Source organism: Cricetulus griseus, chromosome 5 (genome assembly GCF_003668045.3).
Source record: "Cricetulus griseus strain 17A/GY chromosome 5, alternate assembly CriGri-PICRH-1.0, whole genome shotgun sequence".
Classification (NCBI taxonomy): Eukaryota; Metazoa; Chordata; class Mammalia; order Rodentia; family Cricetidae; genus Cricetulus; species Cricetulus griseus.
In genome coordinates this window covers 53987635-53998832 of record NC_048598.1, presented here as the reverse complement: position 1 = coordinate 53998832, position 11198 = coordinate 53987635, and the positions used below count along the sequence as shown (strand labels likewise).

Sequence of the window (11198 nt, the reverse complement as noted above, 5' to 3'; positions counted from 1 at the left end):
CCCTATTTATTTATTTATTTATTTATTTTGGTTTTTCGAGACAGGGTTTCTCTGTGTAGCTTTGGAGCCTATTCTGGCACTCGCTCTGGAGACCAGGCTGGCCTCAAACTCACAGAGATCCGTGTTCACTTTTTTCTGACACCCCCCCATTAAAAAAAAAAAAGTTAACGACTTGCTCAGTGTTCTGTGATCGTTGAAAACTTACTGTAGCAGAAGGCATGGTGGGTGTATAGCACCTAACATGCCAGTGGGGCAGGGAGACTTGTGCAAGATGGACGCATGACTGAGGTAAAGCCCTTGCAGTTACCTTTTTGAGTTTTTTTTACGTTTGTTTTTTTTAAGCAGGGAATTCAACAGCAGTCCATTTGCCTCATCCTCCCTTGGGTTGGGATCACAGGTTTGAGACACTTGGACCAGATTTAAACAGTTTCTAAAAGAGGGCCCAGGTTTTCACTTTGCTCTGGACTCTGCAACTTCTATAAATTCCAAAATTCCATTTTTAGGCCGGGCAGTGGTGGCACACACCTTTAATCCTAGCACTTGGGAGGTAGAGGCAGGAGGATCTCTGTGAGTTCGAGGCCAGCCTGGTCTCCAGAGCGAGTTCCAGGACAGCCAGGTTTCTACACAAAGAAACCCTGTCTTGGGAAAAAAAAAAACAAAAAACTGAAACTAAAACAAACAAAAAAAATTTCCATTTTCAATGGAGGGAAAGGATAATTCACTTAGAGGGAGAGCAGAAAATGCTTCAAAGAAGGGGGTCAGTTGACCCAGGGAAGGGAAGAGCTGTGTAAACACAAGGAGGTAGGCAGTCTGGGAGGCTGATCTCACAGCAGGGGCCGAGTCTGGTTGTGCATCCATGTGGTTGTATAAGGTGTGAATGTGTGTGTGTGTGCTTGGGGGGGTCCTCAATGTACCAAACTGTGTGGCCTCTGAGTATGTAGAGCCCGCAATGCAAGCAAGGGCATTTGATGAAGGATGGTTTGAGTGTGAGACTGTATGCTGGTGTGAGTGGTGTATGTAATTTTGTGATATGTAGTGTCTACGGTATGTGTGATTATGGCGGGTAGGGGCGTGTTGTCTCTGGCATGAGTGGTGTGTGCTCCTGTGCACGAGGGACTCCCAGGGCAGGGACAATCTCAGAGCAGTTTGAGGGTTACTTATGAAGCACCTCTCTGTGCTAGGTGCTGACATTTTCCCCTCCTTTGAGGAGCTGCCACTGGGTATGGGACAGAAGTGAACAAACGGACAGATGGGAAACACTAAAAAAAGTTCCTTACGAAAGTTCCTACCTTGGGAGAATTGAGATGCACAATGTGTTGGCTAAAGCCAAAAGGCCCAGCATAGCAGTCAATAAGTGAATCCTTTTCCAGTGATGAAGATGCAGTGAGGTAGCCACACTTTCATTAAGTTAATGTAAAAACAAAAGAAAACAAAAAACAAGAACCTCCCCCTTCTTCACCGCTCGCCCAGAGTAACTGCAAAACTAGTATGGGAGGGTGTGGCTGTGGAATTCTGGGGACCATTCAGAGAAGGCATGGCAGCCAGCCCAGCACCCCGTGGGCCCATTGGGCACACCCAAGTCCTGGAGGGTTGACCTCTCTCTGACCCATCCAGTAACACAGATGATCCCACAGAAGTTGATAAGAGGTGACCAGCTCAGGGCAGTATATAAATAGCTCCACCCAAGACACACCTAGAGGACCCAGGGCAGGTGGCAGGGGACAGAATGGACACTGGGCTGGTGAGACTTTTGATAAGTGTTCTGGATTCCACAGGGAGCTGAGAAATGCCAGCCTAGGGGTCTGGAGAACACCGCAAGTCCTGTTGGGTGGAGGGAAAAAAGAAGTATTGAGAAAGATTTGGGTAAGCGATGCTTCCCAGAGGCTGGGCGTGGTAGCTTTTAGAGGCTGAAGCAAGAAGATGAAAAAGTTTGAGGCCAGCCTGAGCTTCATACTGAACTCTGGGTTGTTAGTCTGTTGGTCCACAAAATGAGATCCTATCTCATAAAAGAAAAAAATAATAAAATAAAAAAGAACAAACCCCCCAAAGAATCCCACCATATGGGAGGCTGAGGCAGGAGGATCAATGTTGGTTTAAGGTATGCCGGGGTTACAACATGATGACAGAGTAAAACTCTATCATAAAAGGCTGTCCCTGAGGACTGCCGTAGGCCTAGGCAGGAATGCTGGGTTTCTGGTCCCTACTCTCACCTGATCAGTGACCTTGGGCCAGCTTTTGCTCCCATCAGTGAAATGAAACACCTGGCCTTTTTGGAGGGCTATGGGATAGACCCCTTATTAGTGGGATGAAGGAAGCACCTATCAACTGAGGAGGGTAGGACAAAGGTCTCTCGGCCTCAAGCAACTAGCTGCCTCAGCAGATTCAGAGGCTTGACAGGCTTCTCAGCCCTCTTGCCCCACCTAACAGGTGAGACTCCTCTCAGAGCTCTCCTCTTCAGGAGCTGAGGAAACTGATGATTTAGGGAAGCATAGCAAGGATGGCCTTCCCCCAATCCCCTGCTTTTGACTAGCAGACCTTCCTCAACAAGAGATTGTCTCTTTAAGGAAGAAAGGATCCCAGAGACAGCTCATAGATACTAGCAGTGTGTGGCACATACAAATGAGGTCATTGTTTGGCCAAGTGGAGCCCAAACTTCCCCAGCTAGGTGGCCATAACAGCCTGAAGCCTAGCCTGCCTAAACCTCCGCTCTTGCCAAGATGTAAGGACTTGTTCCAAAATGGCTTCAGAAGAGTCTAGGTTCTCTCACTACTTGGCTAGTCTCTTCAACCAACCTCCTTATTCTTTTCAGGACTCATTGCTTCTCTAGAGCAAGCCCCATTTCCAGATATAACACAAGCAGACTCTTTGCAAGAGTTCTTCTTTATCTGCACTCCTCAGGGAATAGAATAATCTGGTATTTCCAAGGCAACTAGGTGTTAATTAGTTTACTTACATAATGGCTTGGTGCTTTGTGTGTGTGTGTGTGTGTGTGTGTGTGTGTGTGTGTGAGAGAGAGAGAGAGAGAGAGAGAGAGAGAGAGAGAGAGAGAGAGATGGGGTGGGGTAGGACACAGGAGTACTAAGATATAGTCTCTCTGCATAACTCTGGCTGGCCTGGAACATTGGTCACCAGGCTGACTTTAAAACTCATAGGGGCAGAACAGTCATGGTCTCGCCTTTAATCCCAGCACTTGGGAAGCAGAGGCAGGTGGATCGATGAGTCTGAGGCCAGCCTGTTTTACAAAGTGCTAGGACAGCCAGGACTGTTGCACAGAGAAACCCTGTCTCAAAAAACCAAAACAAACATCTCACAGAGATCATCCTACTTCTGTTCCCCAAGTGCTGGCCTTACAAGCAAGTAAACTACCATGCCCACCCTACAGCACTTCACTGTGAGTGTGAGTGTGTGTGAGTGTGTGTGTGTGTGTGTGTGTGTGTGTGCAGGTATTCTAGCAGAAGACGTGGACAGACAGACAAAAGCATGGCCAGGGTTCTGAGCACAGTTCAGATCCCAGCACCAGAGACAAGCAGCATGGCAGAGGCTCTGAAGAAATTAGGGTCTCAACTTTTGAGACAGGATTTCTCTGTAGTCCTGTTGTCCTGGCTGTTTTGGAACTCCTTCTGTAGACTAGGCTGGCCTCAAACTCACAGAGATCCACCCCCCTCTGCGTCCTCAGTGCTGGCCTGTGCCACTTTTTAAACATATAATCTTTCCTTAACATTTCAACTTTGAAATATTTTCTTTATTGAAAATATCCAATGAAACATTTCCTGTACTAAAATGTTAAAGAAAAAAAAATTACGTAACTTAGAAAGATTCAGGTGGTGTAGTGCTTGCCTTTCATCCTAGGACTCAGGGGTGGAGGGTGGGGGCAGATGTAGACAGACCTCTCAGCTTGAGGCCAGTCTGGTCTGTGCTATGAAATCCTGTCTCCTTGTCTCCAAATATGACCAAAACAACCAAAAACCAAGTTAGAGACCTCCTAAGTCCAAGCTAAAGGGCGGAGCCTAGCAACACCTATGGAGTCTCACTTTCTGGTCTCTTCCAGGATAACCTTTCCAGGAGACTAAACGGGGGAGGGGGGCGTTTAGCCTGAGCCTGGCTAAAGACTTGGCTGTCAACAGTGATCAGCTCCCATCTTTCTCATCAAGCACTAGTCTCCATTTTGTTTTACTTTTCCACTTTGCAAGATCGTATCTATGATTTCATGTCAGTCACAAAAGCTCGGATTCAGATTACAGATCTTTAGCATGAAGCCAAATTGGCTAGAATGCAAAGGCATCTGTTCACAAGGCTGGACTTGCAATTCTAGACTTCTGGGAGGACATCAGATCTAAACTCTTGTTGTACAAGAGGAAGCAGCCCTGAAGAAGACAGATTTGGCCAAGGTCACTGAGCATGTGGTTGGTGGCAACAGGATAGCCCTCATCTGCTTTCTTTTTTTTTTTTTTCTTCAAGACAGGGTTTCTCTGTGTAATAGCCCTAGCTGTCCTGGAGCTAGCTCCGGCTGACTTCGAACTCCCAAAAATCGACTTGCCTCTCCCTCCGGAGTGCCAAGTCCAGTTTCTAAACCCCTGTTTCCTCTTGTGGGAAGCCTGTAGTGCTTTCGCAGCCTCACCCTTTCTCTTTGCTCTCTTCTCAGCCTCCAACCAGCCCTCTGTCTAGAGAAGTCCACAGCCAGCCCTCACATACATCTTCCCGCACGTTTATCTCTTCTCCAGGCCTTATCCAGTCTATAGCCCCAAATTTCAATACACAGCTCAGACCAAGATTAGAAAAAGCCTAGACGGCACTTTATTGGAGGCCTAAGCCTCCAGGAACCCCATCTTGAGGGTTCTGGCATCACCCCACTTCTTGCTGGTCCGGTTAGGAGCCCCAGAACAATCAATCTGGCCACCAGCACTCAGTGGGAGAAGAGCAGGGAGGGGGATGCTTTAGAAAAAAAAAAATAGCTCTCTATGTACACGTGGAGTATTTATAGCACATAAATTAGGGACGCTCTGACCCCCGCATGTGGAGCCTGAGTACTGGGCCGAGAGGTGGAGGAAGTGTTGAAGAAGGCAACCCTGCCCCTTCTGTCCCTGTACTCTCCTCCCTCAGTCTCCCCAGCCTCCTTGGCTGAGCCCAGGCATCTGCAGGTGGGTCTCTTCGGCAGTCAGTGCTGGGGCTGGAAGGAGCTGGACTCACAGCTGTAGAGTCAGCGAACAAGTCGCTTCAAACCCTGGGGCTTGTAATTCCAAAAGGAGGGCAAGGAGAGGCCACACAGGCTGTACTTCATGATACAACACAACCGATGGACGGGTTCCTCCTCTCTACAGCAACACAGGGAACACATCCACATTAAGGGGGCCTTCCGGCCTGCCTGTCCTTCCAAGAAGACTTCATTCAGTTCAAGTTCGTGTCTGAGTCAGGTCCTGGGTCCTGTCCTAACCCTTAATTCCGACTCTCTATGATCTCTTCCTCCTTCCAGCCACTGGAGTTCTTGCCGAACTTGTAGACAAGCCGACGGCCGTCCACCCGTTCCAGGATCTCGCGTTTGTAGTAGTACCTGGGTGGGAAAAATGTGGTCAGAGGTGCAGGCAGGAGACATGCTATGTACTGAGGTTTCCCCTGGCTTCGCTGCCCTAAGCCTTTCTTGGTCCCACCTGCTATTGCCACATTGATCTGTAATTATGGCCCAGCACCTGTTTCTGCCTTAACTTCTCTGTGCCTTCTGCCTATGTCCTGGGGCTTTTCATGAAGGCACATGAACAGAGGGATGGAGGGGGCTTGATGATGCTCAACTAGCCCACTACCTGGCACACAGGGAAAGGGAGCTGAGCTGCAAATACACTGCACTGTCCCTCGAGTGTCTTTCTTAAAACGAATCTACACAGAACAGAAATGTTAGCTGGAGCTGTGTGCTCAGACGCCTGACAAATGCTTTCCTCATGCTTCAACCGGCCAATGAACCAACTAGGCCGACCCTGGCCTTGTCCCTCCCTGTGGGCCTCACACTTGTCACAAGGAACCTAGTAGAAGACAGCAGAGTCCAATTAGAGGTCTCTGACAGATCAGTGGGTTCCTGGTGTCCATCCTTATAGGATGGGGCGCCAGCCACCAGCTTACCTCATGGCCCGGCTCAGCTTTTCATAGGTCATGTTGCTGTTCTTTTTCTTTTGGCCCCATAGTTGGGCCACGGCCTCTGAGCGAAGGAACTTGAACACACCCTCATGCCGGTTCTCCCATTTCATGAGGCCTTCGTTGAGTTCAGGGTGGATGAGGATGTCTCGAATGAACTCCCACAGATGAGTACCTCTGGGGGCTATAAGGGGAGATCTCCTCAGTTGTCAGTCTGGGGTGCCTCACTCCTCCAGGCCATCTGGCCTTCCCTATCCCAACAATGCTAAGAGCCTAAGCTATGATGGCCCTTTTAGAAGCACTGGGGAACGTGTTCTTAGAGATCGCCATAGTGGCTGCTTCTTTCTTTGCCTCATAATGCAGCCCAGTGCTCTAGGCAGACAGCATGGAGCACACAATTCTCTGCGGTTCAAACATCTGGCTAAGGTGGACAGAGACAGAGAGGGGCTCATGGGTCACTGGGAACCAACGTTGGTGAGAACTTGGCACACAGGGGGACAGAGAGCTGGCTATAGCCCAGAGGACCAAGGAACAGCTTCCTGGAAAAAAGAAGATCCCCTCGGGACAAGAACGAAAGCAGTGCTTTCGTGCAGGCCTGTATGTATGAAAGAGGCAGCAAGTAAGACCTTTGGGGTGACCTCCAGGTGGTTTATTTAGAGCAGCTGGAACACACAAAGCCTGAGGCCCCTTCAGCAGACTGTGCCTGGAGTCGTGGCCATTCCAGCCCACTGGATTCTGAGCCCACCTGAGCACCTACCAGCTGCCTCCTCGCTATCAGAAAGCTCCATCAGGCAAGACAGGGGCCAAGCACAAAAAGTTAGAGAGGGGGTTGTGTAGGAAGCCTGGACAGTCACCGTGAGCCTCCCCCTGGAAGCCTCAGTTTCCCCTCTTCTCTAAGTCCTCTCTGTAATGAGGTGATTGCTAATGTCATGGAGGCCCCCCCCCCAACTGTTCACAAAGGTAAGAAAATGACGAAGGAAACTACAGTGGCCATGAGAGGCCTGAAGAGGCCCACAGGCCCATCAGCCCCTAGAACTTACCATGCTTGCTCTTCTTGCCCTCTAGGCAGTCCCAGTACTCTTTGCTCAGCTTTCGGGGACGCCCACGTTTCCTCTTCCCGTGCTTAGGTTCCCCCTTCTTATAGTCAGGAAAGCCATCTATAAGAAGGGGTTGGAAGGTCAAAAGCAGGTGAGGGCAGTTGTCAACGGGGAGCCTTTCTATAGAAACCATGGTAGAGAGGAGGTCGGGAGTGGCTGGATGCTGTGGAACAGGACCCCCCAAGATCAGCCCCCAACTCACCTCTAGGGAAGACCTTGCTATCAGTGAGATCCAGGTCCAAGTCACTTCCACCGGAGTCAGAGGAGTGAGAGCTCTGGGGAGTAGTGGTCCCTAGGAGTGGAGAAGTCAGCTTGAGTGCTGGGGCCAGCCTACTGCCTGCAGATTCAGGCACTCATTCTGGTAACCAGATGCACTCTGGGGCCTTTGGAGAAGGGAGACTGAGGCAAGGACAGGACTCTCACCTGCAGTAGAGACGTCAGAGCTACCAGGGGAGGGTGCTCCAGGGCCATAGCTACTGCTGTAGTAGGGGCTGGCCTGGCGGCCATCATCCAACAGCTCGGGGCCAAAAGGGCTTCCCTGATCTGGGGAAAAGAAACTGGAGCTTAGAGAGGCCCAGGAGACCAGCAAGGTCAGGAGAGACCACCCAGGGACCCGAGAACTGGCTATGTTGTATTTTTTCTACTTGGGAGGGTTGCAGATGGGACAAAACAGTCTGGGAAAAAGGAAATAAAATGGGCTCTCACCAAAGGCGCCCAAGTCTCCCAGGCCCTCCTGGAAGGCCATGCCATCCTTCTCCAGAAGTTCGATGATCCAGCTGAGTTCCTCAGAAGAGCTGGAGGCTGGCAGGGGCAGGGAGGGGTCACTCTCCACCTCTCGCAGGACAGAGGAGCTCCAAGTTCTTCCCAAGGCTTGTCCTCCCTGTTCAGTCTCCAGGCCCCGTGACTCCCCTGGCCTAGACTTACTGAGGTCCCGAAGCTGGGCATAGAGTTGGTCCCCCAGAGACCCAAAGACCAGTCGTAGCTCCTCAAGGGCACAGCTGCAGAGGGTGGCGCCGTCCATATCACATCTCGAGAAGTCAATGGAACTGGCGTCATACTTGTTCTTCTCCACTTGGTAGCTGATCCAGTCCAAAACCTGGGTCTTGGACCAGAACTGGGGCTGCTGGCCTGACCAGCTTGCCTTCTCTGAAAGGTGGGGAACAGCCAGAGGGTCAACACAGGCCACAGATCTGATGTTCCTTTCGGATCTTGTCTGAGTCCTACCCCTCCCATGGGGCTGTGTTTGTGTGTGTGTGTGTGTGTGTGTGTGTAATATTCACAGTCACAATACCCATGGGTTTCACTGCTTTCCTCAGTCTGTCACAGTCTCTACATTCCCCACCACCTCAGCCATTACAGGCTTCTCAGGGGCTCGGAGCACAGTCTAGCATGCATAAGGCCTTGCTTGGATCCTTTCTCCATCACCTCTCAAATAAATAGATGAATAAATTCTCCCCAGCCCCTAGCCTTGGGGTTCTTTTGGAAACCTTCCTCCCTACCCATTTATCCAACAGCCTCTCAGACAAGTGTCCTGTCTCTCAAGACACCCCATTATACAGCACTCACCTGGACCTTCCAGCGACATCTGGGGGTTGTTCATAGTCAACACCAAGTCATCGCAGGCGAAGGCAGTCGCTGGAGGAGCAGAGGCCAGGGTGGGGTCTTCTGAACTGTACATGGCGTTGAAGTAGTTACTAAAAACGTTGCTGATCTCACAGGTGGCAGCCATGAGGCCCCCTGGGAAGAGGAGACAAGATGGTGAGGTTGCAGGGCAAGGCGCACTTCCATTACTCTGTGCTGGCCAAGCCTGGGCAGCTACAGCCAAGAGGCAGGAAGGAGTTCAGCGTCGCTGTAGACATTCTCCCTTCAAAAAGACCCCGAAGAACCAGCTACTTGGGAAGCTGAGGTTGGATGATCTCTTGAGCCCAGAAGCACCAGGCCAGCCAGCGCCAAACTGGGAAATTCCGCTCCAAAAAAAATAATCTCAAGCAGGGTGGAACCATGAGATCAACTCTGCTGGGGCTCCCTCCACAAATCACCTGGGCCCTTGAACCAAAGAAGCCAGCCACCCTGTCCCTCCAAGACACTGATCTGGTCTCTGGCCAGTCCTGGAACACCCACACAGACCTAACACTCCGGCTAGGAAGCTCCAAGCTAGAGTATTTAAGTTCAGAATTGTAAATCCACTGGACGGTTCCCGGGGCCAGAGTTAGGGAATGTGACCCTACCGAGAGTCAGAGTTCGATGTGGCAGGCGGGTAAGAAGGCTTCTGAGGCCACAGGAAGGGAAGAAATCTAGGCGGCTGAAGGCTCCGCCAGGTAGCAGTGGAGAGTGTGACCAGAGCGCTCCCCCACCCGCACTAAATAGAGCAGTGCGCCAGCTCCTCCCCGCCAGGTCTTCGGTGTGCGTCCCCAGTTGTAACCTGAGCTGGTGGCTCATTGGATGAAGGGGATTTCCTTCAGACCGGGCTCCCGGTCCCAGGTGATTTGCATATTCCCTGCCACTTGGCCCAGATCCTAGCAGGCGGTGCTGGGAAATCAGGCCTGGCTAGTTTAATGATTGTCAGAGTCTGTCATTCCGCACCCTCTGGGGTTGGGCCCTGGGTACTGGACTGGGCAGGTGGCGGGAACTTCGCTGGGGTGGGTACCTGTGCCTTAGGCCTTCCTCTGGCCCGGGGAAATTCTCCCTGGGGGCCAGGTCAGGGCTGGACTAGGGAGGGGAAGCAAGGTGAGGAGTCTGAACCAGTCAGAACAGCTGCATCTAACTGTCTAGAGACCAGGAGACCAAAGGGCCTAGTAAAGGTTACAGAGCCTGAAGCATTTTCTCCACAACATCCAGAAACAGGGGTGCTGAAAGAGTCTAGCATTACACCGGGCCCCATTCACGGTCCAGGGGTAGTTTGGGTCTGCCAGTCTAGTCAGTCACAGAGCGTTTAGTGGCACTTTGCCTGTCTGATGCCCACCCAAGCACCATGGTTGCTGCAGATCGGGCACTACTTCAAAGGTCTAACATGGTGCTTGTGGCGGTTCTAGGGTCGGCTGGAGGTGCTGGAGTAAGGTTTAGCCTCTGTCTAGTGATTTACGCCTTTCTCTGACTCAGTCCATCAGTATCTGCCTGCTGCCCTCTAGTGGTCAAAAGCCAATACTTGCGTCACTACTGACAAAAAGGGACTGTGTATATTAATAACAACAACAAAAACAAAAAGAAAAAACGGGCGGCGGTGGAGCAAGCTTTTAATCCCAGCATTCGGGAGGCAGAGGCGGACGGCTTTCTGTGAATTTGAGGCCAGCCTGTTCACAGAGCAAATTCCAGGACAGCCAGGTCTATACAGAGAAACCCTGTCTTGAAAGCAAACAAACAAAAAACTGAGGTGCTGGAAGTTGAACCCAGAGCTTCCTAGGCAAGCACTCTACAAATGGGCAATATTCCCAGAACAGTTTGTTTTTTGAGACAGTGTCTCATTATGTATACGATGCTGGCCTCAAACTCCAGAGTTAGGCCCTGGGAATTAAAGGTGTAAGCAACCCTAACCAGCACCAGAACATTTTAAACATAACAATCTTCGTACAAAAACATTCAACAAGCAATGTGGGGCTGGAGGGATGACTCAGTGTTTAAGAGTGTCTACTGCTGAGCCTGGTGACCTGTGTCCCACACATGATAAAGGAAGAGAACCGACTCCTGCAATGTGGCTCTCTGACCTTCATGTGCACATGTACAAGTGCGCACACACACACACACACACACACACACACACACACACACACTATAAGACAGGGTCTCTACATAGTCCTGGATATCCTGGAACTCACTACATAGACCAGGCTAGCTTCCAACTCAGTAGAGATCCACCTGCCTCTGCCTCCTCCATCCTGAAATTAAAGGCTTGTGCCACAATGCCTAGCTATAAATATAATTTTTTTTTTAATTTTAAAGTCAGCCAGAAAAAAAAAAAGCCAGATGGTGGTGCTTCTTAGCACT

At 50.6% G+C, this 11198-nt stretch overlaps 1 protein-coding gene across 1 annotated transcript; it reads right to left on the bottom strand.

The window, feature by feature from the left end:
- Positions 1 to 4777: 4777 nt before the first annotated feature.
- On the bottom strand, positions 4778 to 10272 carry Elf3 (E74 like ETS transcription factor 3). Its single transcript, XM_035445570.1, has 7 exons — positions 8784 to 10272; positions 7923 to 8363; positions 7641 to 7760; positions 7420 to 7509; positions 7161 to 7277; positions 6109 to 6304; positions 4778 to 5548 (listed from the first exon to the last, which is right to left on the bottom strand). The coding sequence occupies exons 1-7, from the start codon at positions 8944 to 8946 to the stop codon at positions 5434 to 5436; spliced, it is 1242 nt and encodes a 413-aa protein (XP_035301461.1). The 5' UTR covers positions 8947 to 10272; the 3' UTR covers positions 4778 to 5433.
- Positions 10273 to 11198: the final 926 nt, after the last annotated feature.